The sequence below is a fragment of the Ambystoma mexicanum genome, chromosome 1p (assembly GCF_040938575.1).
Source record: "Ambystoma mexicanum isolate Mex_15411 chromosome 1p, UKY_AmexF1_1, whole genome shotgun sequence".
Lineage (NCBI taxonomy): Eukaryota > Metazoa > Chordata > Amphibia > Caudata > Ambystomatidae > Ambystoma > Ambystoma mexicanum.
This window is the reverse complement of record NC_090921.1, coordinates 579,409,585-579,427,057: the sequence shown is the minus strand read 5'-3', so window position 1 is coordinate 579,427,057 and position 17,473 is coordinate 579,409,585. Positions and strand designations below refer to the sequence as shown.

Sequence of the window (17,473 nt, the reverse complement as noted above, 5' to 3'; positions counted from 1 at the left end):
GATTGGCTGACATTATACCTCCACAAGGATTGTAAAGGACTGTTTAGTAGACTAGTGGCATTCCTTGGCTATTAGTGAAAATGTAATTGTGCTCCCAAAGTGTTCCACTTTTCATGGTACTAGTACAGGTTAGTTGGATAAGGCGCTGGGGAATGAGATGTGGAGGTTAACAAAAAATGAACACAGAACTGTTTGATCTCATCAGACGGCAGAATGAGGTCAAGGATGGTAGTCTGAGCCTACAGTGGCTAGGTTGTTCATGACATTTCAACACACCTGGGCTGGGTATCAGACACGGCATCCGAGTCCTCTTCGCCAGTCTGCAACATGGAAACGGACAACCTCCTCTCCTCCTTCACCTGAGATTTTCTCTTGGCCAACAGAAACAAGGCCGGCGTCATCCTGGTGAAGCATTTGTCATCCGTGCCAAACAGCCACTTCTGCACCTCTTCTATCAAGGCCACCCCTGCAAATGCACAGAGTGGTTCATGGATCTTACAGCAATTGTCTCGGCGAGCATTTATACATTGTCTGACATGAGCTCTCTTTCCCTGATGGTTTACCTTTATCATCGTGCCACAGCTGGAGCGTGAGTCCAAAGCGGAGCTTTCCCTGCAAGAAGCTCTTGTCTGTGCTCTCCGCTCTAAGGACCAGGTAGCGGGTTCCTTCAGAAAGGCAGACAGCCTGCAAACATAAAAGCATAATTTGAAAAGTGGTATACAGTCTCACCTCAGCAGCCCGACAGCCACTTCCCTGTCTACTTACTTTACGGCCCTACACTGCTTTCTTCCCTACTAAGGTGTAAGAGGTAGCAAGTGCCTGGCCTCAGGAGCAAGTGCCCTAGGGGCGCCTTATCCACAAGGATTCTTGTCTCACTCACACAATATCATTCTAACTTTCTCTTTGAGTGTATCTCTGACCAAATACAATGCTGCCATTCTCATCAGAGAGAGACAGAGAATTGCCCAAAACAGAGACACTTGCACAGTGTCACCACTGGGCCAAAAGAACCCTTCCAAAATGCCAGCTTCATATATATTTTTGCCTCGCCCCTGAATATTAATGAGGCACTAAGGCCTCCTGAACCACACCACAAACTCAGTAGGAGTAAAAGGCCCAGAATGGACTGCTGGTTGGCATCAGTGATGTCAGGCTGGTGAATAGCACCTCCCTATGCCTCCCCTGAGAAGGGCACCCCACATGACAAACCGTACCCCCAATGGAGAGCACCTTCCCTGCCCGCTGAACACCACCCTTCCTCTGGACGGCACTCACTTCCCCTGTCTGCTCGGATTTTCCTGTGCTAAAATACAAAAAATATTCCTGGCGTAGCTGGCCTTGCACTAGAAGAAGAACAAATGCTATTTGCATTGCGTTAGGGGAACACAACACGCCCCTCTGCCCTGGGAGGGGGGGCTAAACCAGGCCCTACAGGTCAATGGAGCATGTTTTTGTGCCCAGAGATGGATGGCAGCCTGCCATATTTGGGCAGGGTGTGCCTCCTCAACCTTTATTACAATCACTCAAAATAAAACATTGCCAAGAGCATGGGTCAGACGGCGGCTAACTAAAGGGGATCTGTGCAGCTTCTAAAATAAACAACAAAATTCAACAGAAATGCTTCTATCAAACCCCAGAAAAAACGGAATTCCTAAGAGTGGTGTAAAGCTAATCCTCCTGTCTGCACACAGCTGGGCAAACCTACAGAGCTCAAGCCCCAGCAGCTGGCTGCACAGATCCAGCTGGTAGTCGTTTCTGACAGGGATAAAATGAGAAGAGTGTTTTGATGCTATGGCAAAAAGGACAAATGTCCAAAATGTTACAGGGATAGATATTGATTTGAATAGAGGTAAAGATATAATATTAAATGTTTTAAGGTGGGCGGAGAAAAAACATCTTGTCACATGGGCTGAACAACAATAGCGCAAGAATAAAGTACCCAAAAGTAGGGAACTCCCGTCCCCTACACACTTTCACAGGCCAAAAGGACAGATGTGCCAGACGCGTCATGAGCTCTTTGGGTTGTACTGGGGCCAAGTTCCTTGGCCCACATCTCAAAGTAATCATGAAGGGTGCCAGGAGGCACTTATACCTTGGCAGCTGGGGAGTAGGGCACCTGTCATCCAGTACTTGCCACCCCTGCTATTCAAACAAAGGAGGAGAAGTATCACTTGACCCGGAATCAACCTGGGGCAGTGGGACCAATGGCTTGGAGTGTCCAGGGTCAGAGCTACTGACCAACACAAGAGACAACCTATGCAGTGCCTAAAGCCTTAAAAGAAAGAGTTGAGAGGGCAATTACAGAGCAATAGAACATAGAAGAGCAAACGGAGCTATGCCAACCTGGCAAGTGTGGGTGCTGTGCCCTGCCTCTGGAAGGTTATACAGTGCCGACTTTGGAACGCGTCTATGTTAAAGGATGGCTGATTGAGGTGTGAGGTGAACAATCCTTTATACTCCTAAGGTCAGCCGCGGGGGTCGAGTAGGCTGGGAGTTCTGGAGACTGGCAGGAGACAAGGAGGCTGGTTTGGGGTACAGGATTCATCCTCCAGTGGTGTACGCCTCTTGTGAAGGAGGAAGGTACTGGAGAGTGAGGGACTCCAACCTTAAAGGTTCTAGATTTTCCAAAGCACACAGGCTCACTATGGCAGCTGCCACCAACTATGTAAACTGCGGCGCTGAGAGTTCTGCAAGGAGGAAATAAAAGCAAAATCAAGACTAAACAAAGACACAGCAACAGAATGATTTCACAAGTAGACCAAGACCTCAAAGAAGTGCTAACTGCAATGAAGTTAGGTATCCTGGACATTCCTAGCAGACTAGACTGATGAGCAAAGTGGACATTGTCAAGGTGACACTTGGGATGCTCACACACACAGGACCAAAGGCCTTGTAATGAGGGTTGGTGCCTCAATGACCCGGTTTGCTGGAAAATACTGCAAGATTGATTGAGATGAAAATGAGGACCTAGAGACAAGCTCAAGATGTAATTATTTCTGGCTCCTAGGGCTTTTTCAGCAAGCACCAATAATAAACATGGAACTGTTTTTGGAAAGATTCTCGATATACATTCTGGATGGCCTGCATCATTTGGCGCACTTCACAGAATAGACCGTCCACCGACCCCTTGACCAACTGAACGGTTCTAGATAGGCCAGCATAATCCACTTACTCACACCCTAAACTACAGAGATAATATCCAATAAAGGGCCAGGTGGAAAGTGGGCCTCTCATATTGGGGAGATTGGATCATCCTTGAGGCTGGTAGAGATGGACGGTGCAGGTCTTTAGAGACTCAGTGTTTACCCCTTCTTCATAAATTCATATGACTACCAAAGGGGTGACCGCTGGCGACAATTAGAGCACACCACCTTCTCAGGAAGCATGGCCACATGGGTTTAAAGAAGCATCGGCAGAGCTAGCCTCCCCCTTACACCATCATTAATGGAGTGTGGGTGTAGGAGGTGACCCCATTTTTGGTCATTTCCCCTTTTTTCTCTACTTTTCCTCCATCATTCCATCTTGCTATCTATTCACAAACTTGTAGCTTTTAGACAGTAGTGGCCTATGCGGTACCCTAATATAATTGGATCCCTGCTAGGTGGAACTTGCCTTCGCCCTACACAAAGCGTAAATGGCTGCCGGCCGAAACCCACTTCTTGGGAATGGGGACTTTTTGCTGCCTTTTACACATTGTTGCATCGTTTCTCACAGTTCTAATCTATGTGTTGATCAACAGCTGGTTGTTCAGTCAAAGGATATTTGGGGGAAAGCCATCCTATTCAGTTCAGAAAATTCCCAGCAGATAACACTATTATTCACTTGACGAACTACAGACTTTTTTTTAAGCTGCAATTTAAAACCACTTTGGGTTGAAAGACGATCGGATATAAATCACAACAGTGTCTACTTGGACCTATAGGAGAGGCGCTACCCAACAGAAGCAATAAACCACAGAAAAGGGTTCATGCTTTGGCTGTGTATTGTAGAGGGTACTTGGTTTTGTAACACAAAGTATTGTTGATGTTTGATGTCCTCACTAGGTGTTGTTATGTTGCACATGAATATGCACTCGCTTTGTTGTACACACATTAAAATAGTCTATATGATGCATATGTTGATATAAAATTGATGCAACTACACTGATGAATTTTAAGTGATGCATAGGTGAATGTAAAATTGCTGTATCTACAGTTGTGATTTTTAAGAATAGATTGTGATGAATTGTTGCAAAATTAGAGGAATTAAATATATGTGTAGTTGATAAAGATTCTGGATGGAATCTCCTACTTGTTATGTGGCTAACAGGTTGCAGTCTTGCTTCCATGTTCGCTTCTTTTGCGTAGAATTGTGAACCACAGACTTAGCCATATGGGTGCTACCCTAATAAATTAATTCACCATGACCATCAAATGCCAAAAAAAGTATTGGAAATTCAGGAAAATGAAATGTAATTTGGCTAGGTTCCAAGAAATACACTTTGTAGAAGGGGACCAAAAGAGCCTTTGGGCGTAATCCACTGGAAAGTCCAGTTTCCCCTTGGTGGGTAAACAAAGATGTGGCTGGAAGATGCATCCTTATTTATAGAAATATCCATGGCAGGGAAACACTTCTAATGAAGTGATACTTGCCGAAAAATGCTATGTTGTATAGTGTTTGTATAGCGCCTACTGCCATTGGTATGGCCTCGAAACGCTGGGAGGTTGAACGCCCTTTGGTAGATGTAATCAGAGGATTGATATTGTTATAAATGGCAGTAATAACATGCATGAGTGCATACCTATCGAATTAGGTAGGTAGGAAGGAAGTGGCTAGGTCCCCATCAGCAGCCCGTAGTTATCAAGAGAGGGCACGGGTGCTGAGAAAATTGTCAAGTCAGAAGAGGCATGGGAGTCATGAGAGTCAAGCTGTGTGAACAGCTAGTCCGAATTTTGTGTGGGACTCAGCTGTATTCTATTGGAGGTGCCTTGCAGGCAGAGGGTGATGTGTGCTTAGGGTGGGTGTAGTGAGGCAGTGAGCATCAGATGTATGAAATGCCAGGGATGCAGTGCATGAGGGTCTGGTGAAGAAAGACTAAGGGCCTCATTACAAGTTTGCTGGTCCGGTAACTATGATACCGGTAAGCTTGCCGGTACCATAGTTACCGGACCGGCAAACTACGAGTTCTACTCGTGGGTGCCTTTGCACTCTCCAGGTCGGACCTGGAAGGCGTACCAGCATCCGTGAGCATAGCATGTCATAGCATTCTGAATGGTGCTGGTGCATCCTGCCTCCCCATTCCCATTGGGCCCTATAGGGCTCAATGGGAATGGGGAGTAAAAGTTTCCGGCCACTGGTAATGGGGAAATACAGGGTCCGCCAGGGTTGTAATGGCCCTGTATTTCCCCATTGCCAGGGGCCGGACAAATGTGCAAGTTTAGCGGCAGCCTGCCAGTTTTATCAGCAAGGCTACCACCAAACTTGTAATGAGACCCTAAGACTTGTTTAGGTTTAGTCATTCGGCACGTATCATATAGGCTTGGATAGGCAGCACAAAGTTCCACATATAGGATTCTCACGAGCACCCATAATCCTGAAAGGGGTGATCGAAAAACTTGAGTGTAAGGGTAATCTGGGGTAAGACTGCCAAGGTGCTGCTGGAAAGAGCCAGGTTTTGAGAGCTTTCCTGAAGGCGAGGTGTTCCTCTATAGAAATTGTGAGGGAGTTCCAGATGGTGGGAGCTTGGACTGAGAACGAAGTGCCTCTCATATGGGTAGATTCTGATGCTGGAATGACAAGAAGTGCTGAGCCTGATCTGAGGTTTCTTTTGGGCCTGCAGTGTGAACATTTATGCTGCAGGTATTCTGGTCCTTGGTTGTGGGTAATGGACATCGCCTTGAAAGTGGATTGTCAGCTGATAGGGAGCCAGTGGAGAACACAGAGTGTGTGGGGTAATGTTATCTCTGACTTCAAGGGCTAGGGGAAGCCTCTCAGCAGTGTTTCATACTCATTGGAGCTTTCTTATCTGCGATGCGGGGGCTCCTAGGTAAAGGTTGTTAGCATAGTCTAGGCGAGAGAGAATGATAGCCACGATCAGCAAGACTCTGTGTGAGAAGGTCAGTTAAGGAAAAAGGCGAGAGAGGGTGCACATTTGAAGGTAACAGGATTTTGTGCTGTGATAGAGGCAGGTCCGCGTCCATAGTACATCCAAGATTATTTACTGTGTTGGAGGCAGTCGGTGGGAGGCCAAGGGATGGGTTGAGGTAAGAGGGCAGTTTTTGCACAGAACAGGATCTCGGTTTTGCCAGGATTGAGTAGGAGGTGATTGGCCCTCAACCAGTGATCAATTTCTGAGAGACATGTTGCGAGATAGGAGGGGTACAGGTGGTGCTCTTAGAGATTTTGAATATGATTTGGGTGTTGTCTGCGCACTTATAGCACACTAGACCATGGAATCGAACAAGTGCGGGCAGGGGGCTCAAGTAGCGGTTGAAGAGGAAAGGGGAGAGTGAGGCGCCATGTGGCTCTCCATGTGCGACCAGATTGGGGGCCAAGGAGAAAGGAGGCAAGAGCACAATTTAGGATCTGTTGGTGAGAAAGGAGGATCATGGCAGAGTCCCTGATGCCGAGAGTGTGAAGTCTGTCAATGAGGATGGAGTGGTTGATGGTGTTGAATGCTGCCGAGAGGTCATGTAGGATAAGGGTGGCACAGCCTTCCGAGTCAGGGCTTCACCACGATTCGGGCTGTAGCCCTTAAATTGTAATTGGTTATTTATACCGTGCTTAATACCCAGAGGTTTCAAAGTATGATCCGGGGATCGAACCTGTGTTGCTCCGCATCGTATTGCTTCCAAGGTGAACATGTTGCCCCTGAGCTATCCTCCCAAGACAACGTGGGCTATTACTGATGCATTTCAGAGTTGGCCCAATTAAGAGTTAGGTGGATAGTTGGAGTTTTACCTCCAGCTTTTTGCTGGCGGTAAATATCTCCACTTTCCGCCCACTTATGGCACTATTAGCGTGGCGCTAATTGCACCCGCGCTAATAGTGCTGAAAAACTAGGGAATGGGGATTTACAATAGATGTGTGTATTGTTTGTTGACTCCCCTCTTTGAGTGTGTGGCACAAGGATTCAGACAGCACCCACTCTAGTGTTTGGCAGAAGTGATATGTCTTTCCCTAAAATGAAATCCAGTCTGTCTCCCAACGGCATGAATGAAGAATTTTATTTAGGAGCATTCATGTAAAAGCATGCATGTAAAACTATTCCCTAAAAAGCCACCGATGTTGGTTAACATGGTCTCTGTACTATAAATGAAACAATGTATAGATTGTAAACATGTGCAATCTAACCCCATACCATCCACCTCGAGTAGCTTTTCCCTAATTAGTTTGAGCATGGCAGGGAGTTAAGCTTGGATTAACTTTACGAAACTCTGATAGAACTAAATTGCACCACACTTTTTTTGTCATCACATGGAAGGATGAGTACACACCAGAAGTGACACCCAACAACTAAGAGATCTCTTCAATCTGATTTACCCAGTGAGATGTATATTGTTATTGTGGAGGGCAAGGATGTTTGTTACATATGTCACAAAGGGTATTCTTGTAATACTTGACATTCCTTAATATGTAACTTCAAACATGTAGTGAGCTGGTCCTCATATTCCTTTGTTTATGAGGGTATGCATTAAAACTAGTTTTTACATCACCAAACGACCACGACTACATATTGATGCATGTCACGTCACTTGTTTACATGTAACATCATCGTGCTAAAATGTCGCAATGACGTTCCTTCTTATAGCGGCCATTTTTGAATGTCGCTTAGTATTAGGAACGTGAGATTCGGAAGAGCAGGCTAAAGGATGCCATGCAGTAAGTAAAAGGGACCTATGTCTCTGATATACACCAGAGCAGGAATTCACACTGAGCACGTTTTTATGTGTCTTCATATTTTATCTATATCTACAGGGTTTATGAGGGATGAGGGCCGAAGGGTGAATTGCCGCTGCATCTCAGTTTGGTGTCATACATGAATAGCTATTAAGACGCACAATAGAGGTAAGCCTCCACACCACTCTACATACAATCCTCATTTCTTGCAAGAGCATGAATTTAGCAAGGGCTCTGCCCCCTTTTTCTCATTATTGTTCGCAGAGGATGGAGAGGGCATTGGATGCCATTAGCTATATACAACATATCCTGAACTGAGATAACCGCTGGGAAAGAGATTACAGATAGGCTGCACAGTTGCTACCAGTTTTTTACAGAAAGAATTGTGAGCCTTCTGATAATTTTGTCCAGTCTTCATCGAGAGCTGATGTGATATCATTCTCAACAAAGTTACAAAGTGACCCTGACGGGTTGACTTTAGAATGTACTTGACATCAGACAGTCAGAGGTAAGATGATTACCATATTATGCTCCAATGTACCATAATTGAGTTTATATAAGGCTGTACAATTACACTTTTTATCTAAACAGATTAGCGAACAGTTGACATTAAGAATTGACGACATGCATTTTGATCATTCAATCCCGTTCTACACCAGGTGAATGAGCTAAGGTTTGGACATGATAGCCTGTACTAGTGATGATATTCGCATTTACATACATATGAGTACCCCATATTAAAAAGAGTGTATTTTCTATTTTCTTGCTACAGATTACTGTGAAGGTTATTGAAAGAAACAGTGTGAATGATTGCTTCTGGAGAAGGGATAGAAGTCCAGAAACGCGTAGAGCACAGATGAGTTTTATTGGTCTTTTTTGAATTTTATGTACATTGTGATTCATTTGTACATCCCTGATTTTGCATCCCTGATTACTCGTAAAGAAAACGTGTGTTTTGAAAAAAATGGTGTGATTGAACTTATTGCAGATAATACTACAGATCAGTAATTTGAATTGTTGTTTGTTTTTACAATAATATTTGGTGAGCAGGGTACGCAAGTGTTCCACAGCCAGTGTCCACCAGTTTCTTTACTATTGTTTTACAACCCAGTGACTGGGTTGTCTCCGTCTCCCCCGCACCCTTCCACCTTCAGAAAGAACACTAATTGAGTACTTAATATTTGGTGTCCACCTGTACAATAGAGTTTGGTAGGGTCTGAGATATACACAGCAAAGCAGCTATGAAAACTAAAACAAAGCCAGTAGGCTTTTAGCTAACCATACTAGAAAACAAATGCTAGCTCATCTTCAGTAGGGATCAGGGAGGGGGCCCACATGAGTGCTAGTCAACTACCCTAGGGAAATGGGAATTCATTTTTATAAAAATCTTCACGTCGACTCCAAACTCGCAATAGAGTCCTCTACCCTCAAACAGAAGTCTTTTTATCTGGTGCCACTTTATTCCGAGTGGGAGAAGAATGGGTCTAGAACCTGTCTGCTCCCTTCACTGAAGAGGATCTTCGGGATTCTGAGGGTCTGGAGACAGGGAAACGCCTGGTCCAAGTGGCTTCTGTAATGCTTACCTTATCTGGATCTCTCATTGCGTGTTCTACACCTCTACTTACCCAAGCCCAAGTAGCGTGGTAAGGTGACACTCTGCTGTGTTTAGGGTAGGAGGAGTTTGGGTAGCACTGAAGGTATGTTGTGTCAATGGTAGCTGGAACCCTTGGGTACCTGGTATCAGCAGGGCTGCAGTCTTTCTCCCTGTAAACAAAGGCACAATTACTCCTGTGCTATTACTTGTTACCCTATCCGTTTAGCCCTCATGTGCCCTAGTGGGAGACTGAGGCTGGAATCACCATTGGGCATGTTACTGGAGTTCTATTCTTCTGCTTCCAGTGCACCAGTTGCCAGTTACTTCACTGGTTGTTGCTCGCCCAGGCCTGCTGTGGCTGCTAGGTGCGGAGTAGATAGCTCCTCTAAATGCCCAAGTTTGTTTGTGGCTGTTTTTCAACTTCTGTGTACCTCGTGGATTTCTCTGTTTCCTCCCTTCTGTGTCTGCACTCTCCTTTCTCTGTCTGCGCTCTGCTTTCTCTATCAGCGCTCCTGTAAGCCCTGTTTTCTCCTTTCAGTGTCTGCATTCTCCTTTCTCTATTAGCGTTCTTCTTAAGCCCTGTTTTGTCTTCACAGGCTAGCGCTGTGCTATATTACTTCTGTGGCTGAGAGCGCGAATGCTAATACATGTGTCTTTGTTATCTAGCCTTCAGATAATACCTTTCTTGCAGGTGTCGGTAAAACGAAGACGGTTACAGTAAACAGCTGGCATTACGTGCCGGGCCAAAAAGCGAGTATGATGCCGGTAAGTAGAACGTTCGGATCCTTTTTAGTCTTGCAGGTGCGGGTCATAGTGACGGAGGACCAATCTGAGGGGCAGGAGCATGGTAAGCGCACTGCTGCTTAGATGCAGGTTTAACGCTAAACCATACTTGCCAACCCTACAGATTTAGGCAGTAGGCTACTGCTTTTTAGGCAGTCCTACCGCCTACAGATTTGGGTAACACATCCTACTGCTTTTTACAGTGGCAGGTAATTTATGTGACTCTAATGCAGGCTCCAGGACAAAGCATGCAACACATTAATTTGTCTGTATAGTGGGCTGGTAGGTGAATACTTTGATTGGGTTCAGACCAATCCACTGCCTGACAGCTACTTGACTCTGTCCTGTACTCTTGCCGGGACAACCATTAGGTGAATCACCAGTGAAGGCAATTGGCAAAGTGTAACATCACCACCACACAGCATCTGCCTATCCGACTGAGGGGGGTATTAGTAGCCATGTCATTCACTGTTCAACTTGCAATAAATATGTACTGCCTGTGCTGCTGCTATAGAGCAGTGGCAAACGTTTCCTACCAGCTGTGTGATTACTTTCTGTGAGGTTAGGTAATTTAATTTGGTGTTAAGTTACCATTCAGAATTATACATTTTTAACATTTGAACATCTTTCCATGTTATGCTGTTTGATGGGTTGTGTATTTTAGAATGCTTCAATGGCGCCAACAATGTATGCTTTGTATTTTCCTGTGATGTCATTGTTATGAGAATTATTTTTGAAACTTGAAAAATCCTACATCTTTTCGGTCACAGAATGTTGGCAAGTATGCTAAACAAAGGGTGTGGCCCCGGGGTGTGGCTTTTATAGCCCAGTTTCTCAGCAACTAGAGCACATTTAGAGATGTTGGTTGTGGAGACCCCTGTTGGCCATATTAGGTATCAGATGAGTCTTGCACTACACATACAGCAACTAGTTCTATGTTTCTGGTTGTGGGGACCTCCGGTGCCCATATTCGGAACCTGAGGAGTTTGGATAACTAGTTCTATTTTTTCTCCAGTGGTGCATGCGCTCTGTACAGCCTTTAAAGGTCCTGATGGCTGGAGACAACAGGAGTCCTGGAGAGTATCTTGGACTGGACAATCATTGATTGATTGATTGATTGATTGATTGGTTGGTTTATTTATAGAGCGCTTTATACCAAGGCGCTGCACAATGGAACAACTCATACAGTGAATAAACAAACATTGGGAGCAAAATTACATAATGAATCATTCGACAACCAAACAGTGCAAAAAGCAATTAACTGGGGGGAGGGGAAGTGGAGAGGGAGTAGGATTGGTGAGGGGGAACAGAGAAGGATAGAACAAGTGAATAATAGAAAGGTGGGAGAATGAAAGGAAGTGGGGATAGAGGAGTTAGAAGAGGGAGAGAGGGGGGAGGAAGAGAGAATAGGGAGGTCTTCAAGGAGGAGAGTGGAGGAGAAGGGATTTAAGGGACGTGCGAAATGAGGGAAGGGTCGTGGAAGAGCGGATTGAGAGAGGGAGTGAGTTCCAGTGAAGAGGAGCAAGGAGTTGGAAGGAGCGGAACCGGGAGGAAGCACAAGGGGAAGGAGGTACAGTGAGGAGGAAATGGTCAGCAGAACGAAGAGAGTGTGAGGGGGAGTAAAAGGTGAGAAGGGAGGAGAGATAAGGAGGAGCAAGACCATGTGAGGATTTGAAAACAAGGCAGAGAAAGCAGAATTTTAACTGTAAGTGGAAAGGTAGCCACAGACGATGAGAGAGCGAGGAGGAGATGGAATCACGGGAGGTAAGGAGACAAAGAGTGCGAACAGCAGAGTGGTAAATGGATTTAAGGGGGGCAAGCTGGGATGCAGGAAGTCCAAAGAATAAAGGGGAGCAGTAGAATAGTTGGGAAAAGATGAGAGAGGGGATAAGGAGTTTGGTCGCATGGAATGTGAGGGAGGGACGGATTTTGATAATGTTGTATAGGTGGTAACGGCAGGAGCGAGATGTAAGTGAAATGTGTTGAGAAAAGGAGAGAGTGGAGTCAAATATAACACCTAGATTACGAGCATGCGAGGAGATAGGGAGGTTGGAGGGGGAAAGTGGATGAATGGGGGAGTAGAGGGAGGAGGAAGTGAGTTAGAAGGGAAGAAAAGGACTTCAGTTTTATCAGTGTTAAGAGAGAGGAAGCGGAAGGACATCCAGTTCTTGATAGCTGTGAGACAGGAGGAGAGTTTGAGATGGAGGTCAGGTGTGAAGGAGGAGAAAGAGAGAAAGAGTTGAGTATCATCAGCGTAAAAGTGATGGGAGATGTCAAAGGAGGAGATAACAGGGGCGATGAGTGAGGTATAAAGAGAGAAGAGGAAAAGACCAAGTACAGAGCCTTGTGGAACACCGTATATTAGAGGGAAGGAAGAAGAGGTGTGACCCCCCCATGAGACGGTAAAGGAACGAGAAGAGAGGTAGGAAGATAGCCAATTCAGAACAGGGCCCTTGAAACCAAAGGAGGAGAGAGTGTGTAGGAGGAGTGGGTGATCAACAGTGTCAAAAGCTGCAGTGAGATCAAGAAGAATAAGGATGGATGATTGCTTGGCATGCCGAGCAGAGAGGAGAGAGTTGAGGATAGAAGTGAGAGCGGTTTCAGTGGAATGTTTGGGTTGGAAGCCAGATTGAAAGGGAGGAAGGAGAGAGGAGGAAGAGACAAAAGAAGAGAGTTGAGAATAAGCGAGACGCTCAAGGAGTTTAGAAAGGAAAGGTTGAAGGGAGATAGGTCTATAGTTAGAGGTGAGGAGTGGATCAGCAGAGGGTTTCTTTAGGATAGGAATAATCGTTGCGTGTTTGAAGGCTGAGGGAAAGGTAGAAGAGAAGAGGCAGGAGTTAAAGAAAGTGGTAAGGTATGGGATAAGAAGAGGGTAGATTTTGGGGATGAGAACGGAGGGGAGAGGATCAGAGGGAGCGGATGTGGGGTGGGCTTTGGACAGGAGGGAGGAGACATCCAAAGCAGAGACAGGTGAGAAGACAGACATAGTGGAAGAGGGAGGAGAGGGGGGAGGAGAAGAGAGCGAGCTAGAGGGGGAGTTAATTTTTTGGCGGAGTGAGATGATTTTGGAGGAAAAGAAGTTAGCAAAGTCAGAGGGAGAAAGCGTGGAGTTGGATGAGGGATCGGGAGTAGGAAGAGAGAGAAGATGGGTAAGAGTTTGAAAGATTCGACGAGGATGAGATGCTTGAGACTGGAGGAGGTTAGAGTAGTAAGAGGACTTGGTGGTTGCAAGACAAGAGTTGTAAAGTGCGTGGTAAGAAAAGTAAGAGGTTCGATTAGAGATCGAGGGAGTTTTGAGCCAGAGTCTCTCTAAACGCCTGAGAAGGCGTCGCATATAGCAGAGATGGGGGGTAAGCCAAGGTTGAGAAGGTTTCCGTGTGGGGCGAAAGAGAGAAAGGGGGTAAAGTTGGTCAAGGGCAGTGGAGATAGAGGATGAAAGGGAAGAGAGAGCATCATCGGCAGAGAGTAATGCAAAGTCTTGGTGAGATGGGAGAGAAGAAGAGCAGGTGTCGAGGAAGAGGGTAGCATCAAAGTCCCGGAGGTCATGACGCGAGTAGATTGGGGGAGAAGGATTAGTGGTAGTAGGTGTAGAGAGAGGGGAAAGGGAGAAAGAGAGTAGAGCATGATCTGAGAGATAAACAGGGAGAGAGGAGATAGGGGAGGAGGAATGGGAGGAGGAAAAGATGAGGTCAAGAGTGGAGCCAGAGGAGTGAGTAGAGGGCGAAGGAAGGAGGGAGAGGAGATAGGAATCAAGGATGGAGAGGAGAGGAGAAGATTGTGGGGCAGAAGGCAGATGGATGTTAAAGTCTCCAAGTACCACTAAAGGAGAGGCAAGTGGAGAAATAAGAGAGGAGGTGATCCAGATCATCAAGGAAAGAGGAGAGAGGACCAGGGGGTCGATAGACGATCAGGAAGGAAATAGAGTAGGGAGAAAAGAAGGACTTGTAGAGGAATTCAAAAGTAGAGAATGAGGGGAGAGTTGGAGATGAAGAGGAGGAAATGAATTTTAGGTGGAATAAGAGACCTACGCCGCCACCTCGTCCAGAGGCTCGAGGGGTATGGATGAAAGAGGAAGAAAGGTCGTTAAGGAAGCAGGGACAGAGGTGTTTTGAGGTGGAATCCATGTCTCAGTTAGGCAGAGGAAATGAAGATTGAGGCAAAAGAAAAGATCAAGGGTAGCAGCGGTCTTGTTACAGATGAATCTGGCGTTCCAGAGAGCAGTGTTTATGACGGCAGCTTGGTTGGCAGTGGGGGGGTAGAGAAGGTTAGGGCGATGAGAAAAGGAAGGAGGATGGGTGGGAGAGTGTGGGGGAAAATAGTGGAGAGGACTAGACATCAGGAGGAGCGAGTAGAATAGGAGAGAGAGGAGGAGATGGAATGGGTGGGAGAGGGGGGAGAGAGTGGGGTGAGAAGGAGATAAGGGGGATCGCATACCAAGGACTTAGATACAGACAGGTAGGTAGGAGCAGAATAGTAGTAACGGGAATGTAGAGGGTAGAGATCAGCGAGGATGAGGATAGGAGGAATTCAAGTTGGAGGTGGGAGGAAGCAAGTGGGAGTCAAAAGAGTCAGAGGTTCAGGAACTCAATACTGTGTAAAGAGGAGACCAGAGGTGCTTGAGACAGGACGATGTAGTGCCTATGTTGTTATCCTCACAAAGGGAGCCAGAAGGATCCAAAAAAGTCAGATGGTGCAGGAAGTTGAGGGGTCAAGTGGTGCTTGATGTATGACAAAGTAGGAGTCCAAAGTTACATCCGCACCGCCGAAGGTGGTGACAGGGTAGAACTGAAAAGGCGTGGGAACAAACAATGGAGAGGGGGGAGAAGAAGCATATAACTCAAAGTCAGAGCCGGGCAAGCCAGGAACTATGGGAGTAGAATTGGAACACAGCCAGTGGAGTAACAATTATACAAGTGGAACAAGTATAGCGCAGACTCCCCCGAAGGCCGATATATGGATCAGCCGGGAACCAGCATAGTGCAGACAGTGTTCCGAGGTTGAGTGAAGTACAGGAGCCCAGGAAGCAGTGTAGCAAATCCGTCGGGGTAGTGCGCAGGAGATGGGGACTCAAGCCCTGTGGGAAGAAGAAGGGGCTCGGAGAGCTGAGTGAAGGCAGCTGTGTGGAGGGAGCCGCAGGATTCAGCGAGGTGAGTTCAACAGGAATGCACTCCAAGCGGTGTGGAATGATGAGAGAGCTCAGACAGTAATGCAGAGGCAGCCGTAAGGAGGAGGCCCTAGGCCGCTGCAAAGCAGGTCAGGGGTACGGAGAGCTGTGAGGAGGCTGCAGCGTGGAGGGGGCCACAGGAAACAAAGAAAGAAGGAGTGGACTCCGAAGGCCACGAGGAGCTCGATGGTCAGATGACTCCAAAAGGGGGGCCGGAGCAAGCTCAGTAGACAGCAGTAGCCGTACCTGTTGTTGTGCCCTATTTAATGACAATGGGCTCCGGCAACCTATAAGGGGCTCCGTCACCTGACCTGTGCAGGATCCGTTGGTGTCGACCGCAGCAAGGAAGGAAGAGGCAACCGCTGCCCTGAGTGACTGGAAGGCAGGAGGGACGCGCAGGTCGGTTGGCACTGCAGGCAGCGGCAGGGAGGAAGAGGGCACCGCCGCTCTAGACTACTGGAAGGCGGGAGGATCCCGCAGGTCGGCTGGCTCAGCAGGGAGCAGAAGGAAGGAAGGAAGAGGCAACCGCCGCCCTGGATAACTGGAAGGCGGGAGGCCCACACAGGTGGGCTGGCACAGCGGGCAGTGGCGAGGAAGGAAGAGGCCACCACCGTTCTGGTCTACTGGAGGCGGGAGGATCCCGCAGGCCTGCTGGCTCAGCAGGGAGCAGAAGGAAGGAGGTGCAACAGCCGCCCTGGATGACTGGTAGGTGGGGGGGCCCCGCAGGCCGACCCGATGACAAAGCGGGAGGAAGGCTGCTCCGCGGCTTGCTCCCGGAGCCGCTCAAGGTGGGACCGATTTTGGTGACCGCCGCCCTGGATGTCTGGAAGGAGGAGTGTCGCTCCAAGGTTCGATCCCGGAGACGCTCTAGATGAGTCCGATCATGACAGCTGCCGCCCTGGATGTCTGAAGGCGGGAAGGACTCACTGGGTCCGTCCGAGGACAGAGCGGGAGGAAGGCCGCTCCGAGGTTCGATCCTGAAGCCGCTCCAGGCGGGTCCGATTTTCGCTGAAAAAGCAGACAGTGGAGCCTGAGCAGGTAGGCAACAAGAACAGAAGACGATTTTGGCAGAAATTGCAGTTTAAACTGCCTTAATTTACGAATGATTCAGCCTGATTTAAGGAGATGCAGACTCAGGCAGCCATGCTTGTGCGCCCCCTGGCGGATATCATGACAACACTACTCCTCAAGCCCCCACTTAAGGTGTTGCTACGGGGTCCCAGTTTCTCAGGGTGATCTCGATGGAAACGGGCTACTAGGCGTGGTGCATGTACATTAGATGCTGGCTCCCAGGTTCTGTCCAATACCCCATACCCCTTCCAGTCTATCAAATAATATAATGTGCATCTCATGTATTTGGAATCCAAGATGTCCTGTACCTCATAATCAGGGTCATTGTTCTCGGACTAGGGGTGGTTGTATCACTGAACTGCGGGTTCCTGGCTGGACTGGTTTCAATAGGGGTATGTGGAACACTGGGTGTACCCGTGAGGACAGTGGTGATGCCAGTTTCACTGCCACTGGATTTATCACTGAAGTGACCAGGTAGGGGCCTTTATATCTCAGGTGGAATTTCTTTGGGCTTTTTAGCTGGATGTGCTTTGTTGCTAACCACACTTGGTCACCAATCTGATATGCTGGTGTGTTGTCCCTTTTCTTGTCAGCAAACCACTTGTAGAAATCCTTAGTTTTTTGTAGGTGTGCAGCTGCTGATTTCAGTGTGTGGTGGATTGTATCATGTAAAGTAGCGATCGCCAACATTTCCAGGGCTTCAGGTAGGTCATACGCTGAAGTTTGTGGGTGGCTTCTGTGAGAAACTTGAAGGTGTCTCACCCGCTAGTCCCTGGGATCTGTCATCCAGGTGGCTAGGACACAGCCATCACCTTTGGATGGTGGACCAGTGCGCGAGGATCACCTGGGTGATGGGTCTTCGGGGACTGGAAGTGGGACACCGGATGGCAAGACACAGTATCCCCGTCCCTGTAACACTTTTACCCCATCCTACAAAGGAGGATACTTAGGGACTAAGTCCCCCTGCCCTTTCCCAACACGAT

The 17,473-nt window shown here is 47.4% G+C and overlaps 1 protein-coding gene across 1 annotated transcript in view; it reads right to left on the bottom strand.

The window, feature by feature from the left end:
• The window catches only part of AMH (anti-Mullerian hormone), a 34,430-nt gene extending 33,975 nt beyond the window's left edge, over window positions 1-455 (bottom strand). Inside the window, exon 1 of the mRNA XM_069649522.1 lies at window positions 277-455. Within this exon, the coding sequence (XP_069505623.1) occupies window positions 277-401 (125 nt within the window). The 5' untranslated portion in view covers window positions 402-455. The remainder of the gene's footprint in view (window positions 1-276) is intronic.
• Between the last annotated feature and the right edge of the window lie 17,018 nt (window positions 456-17,473).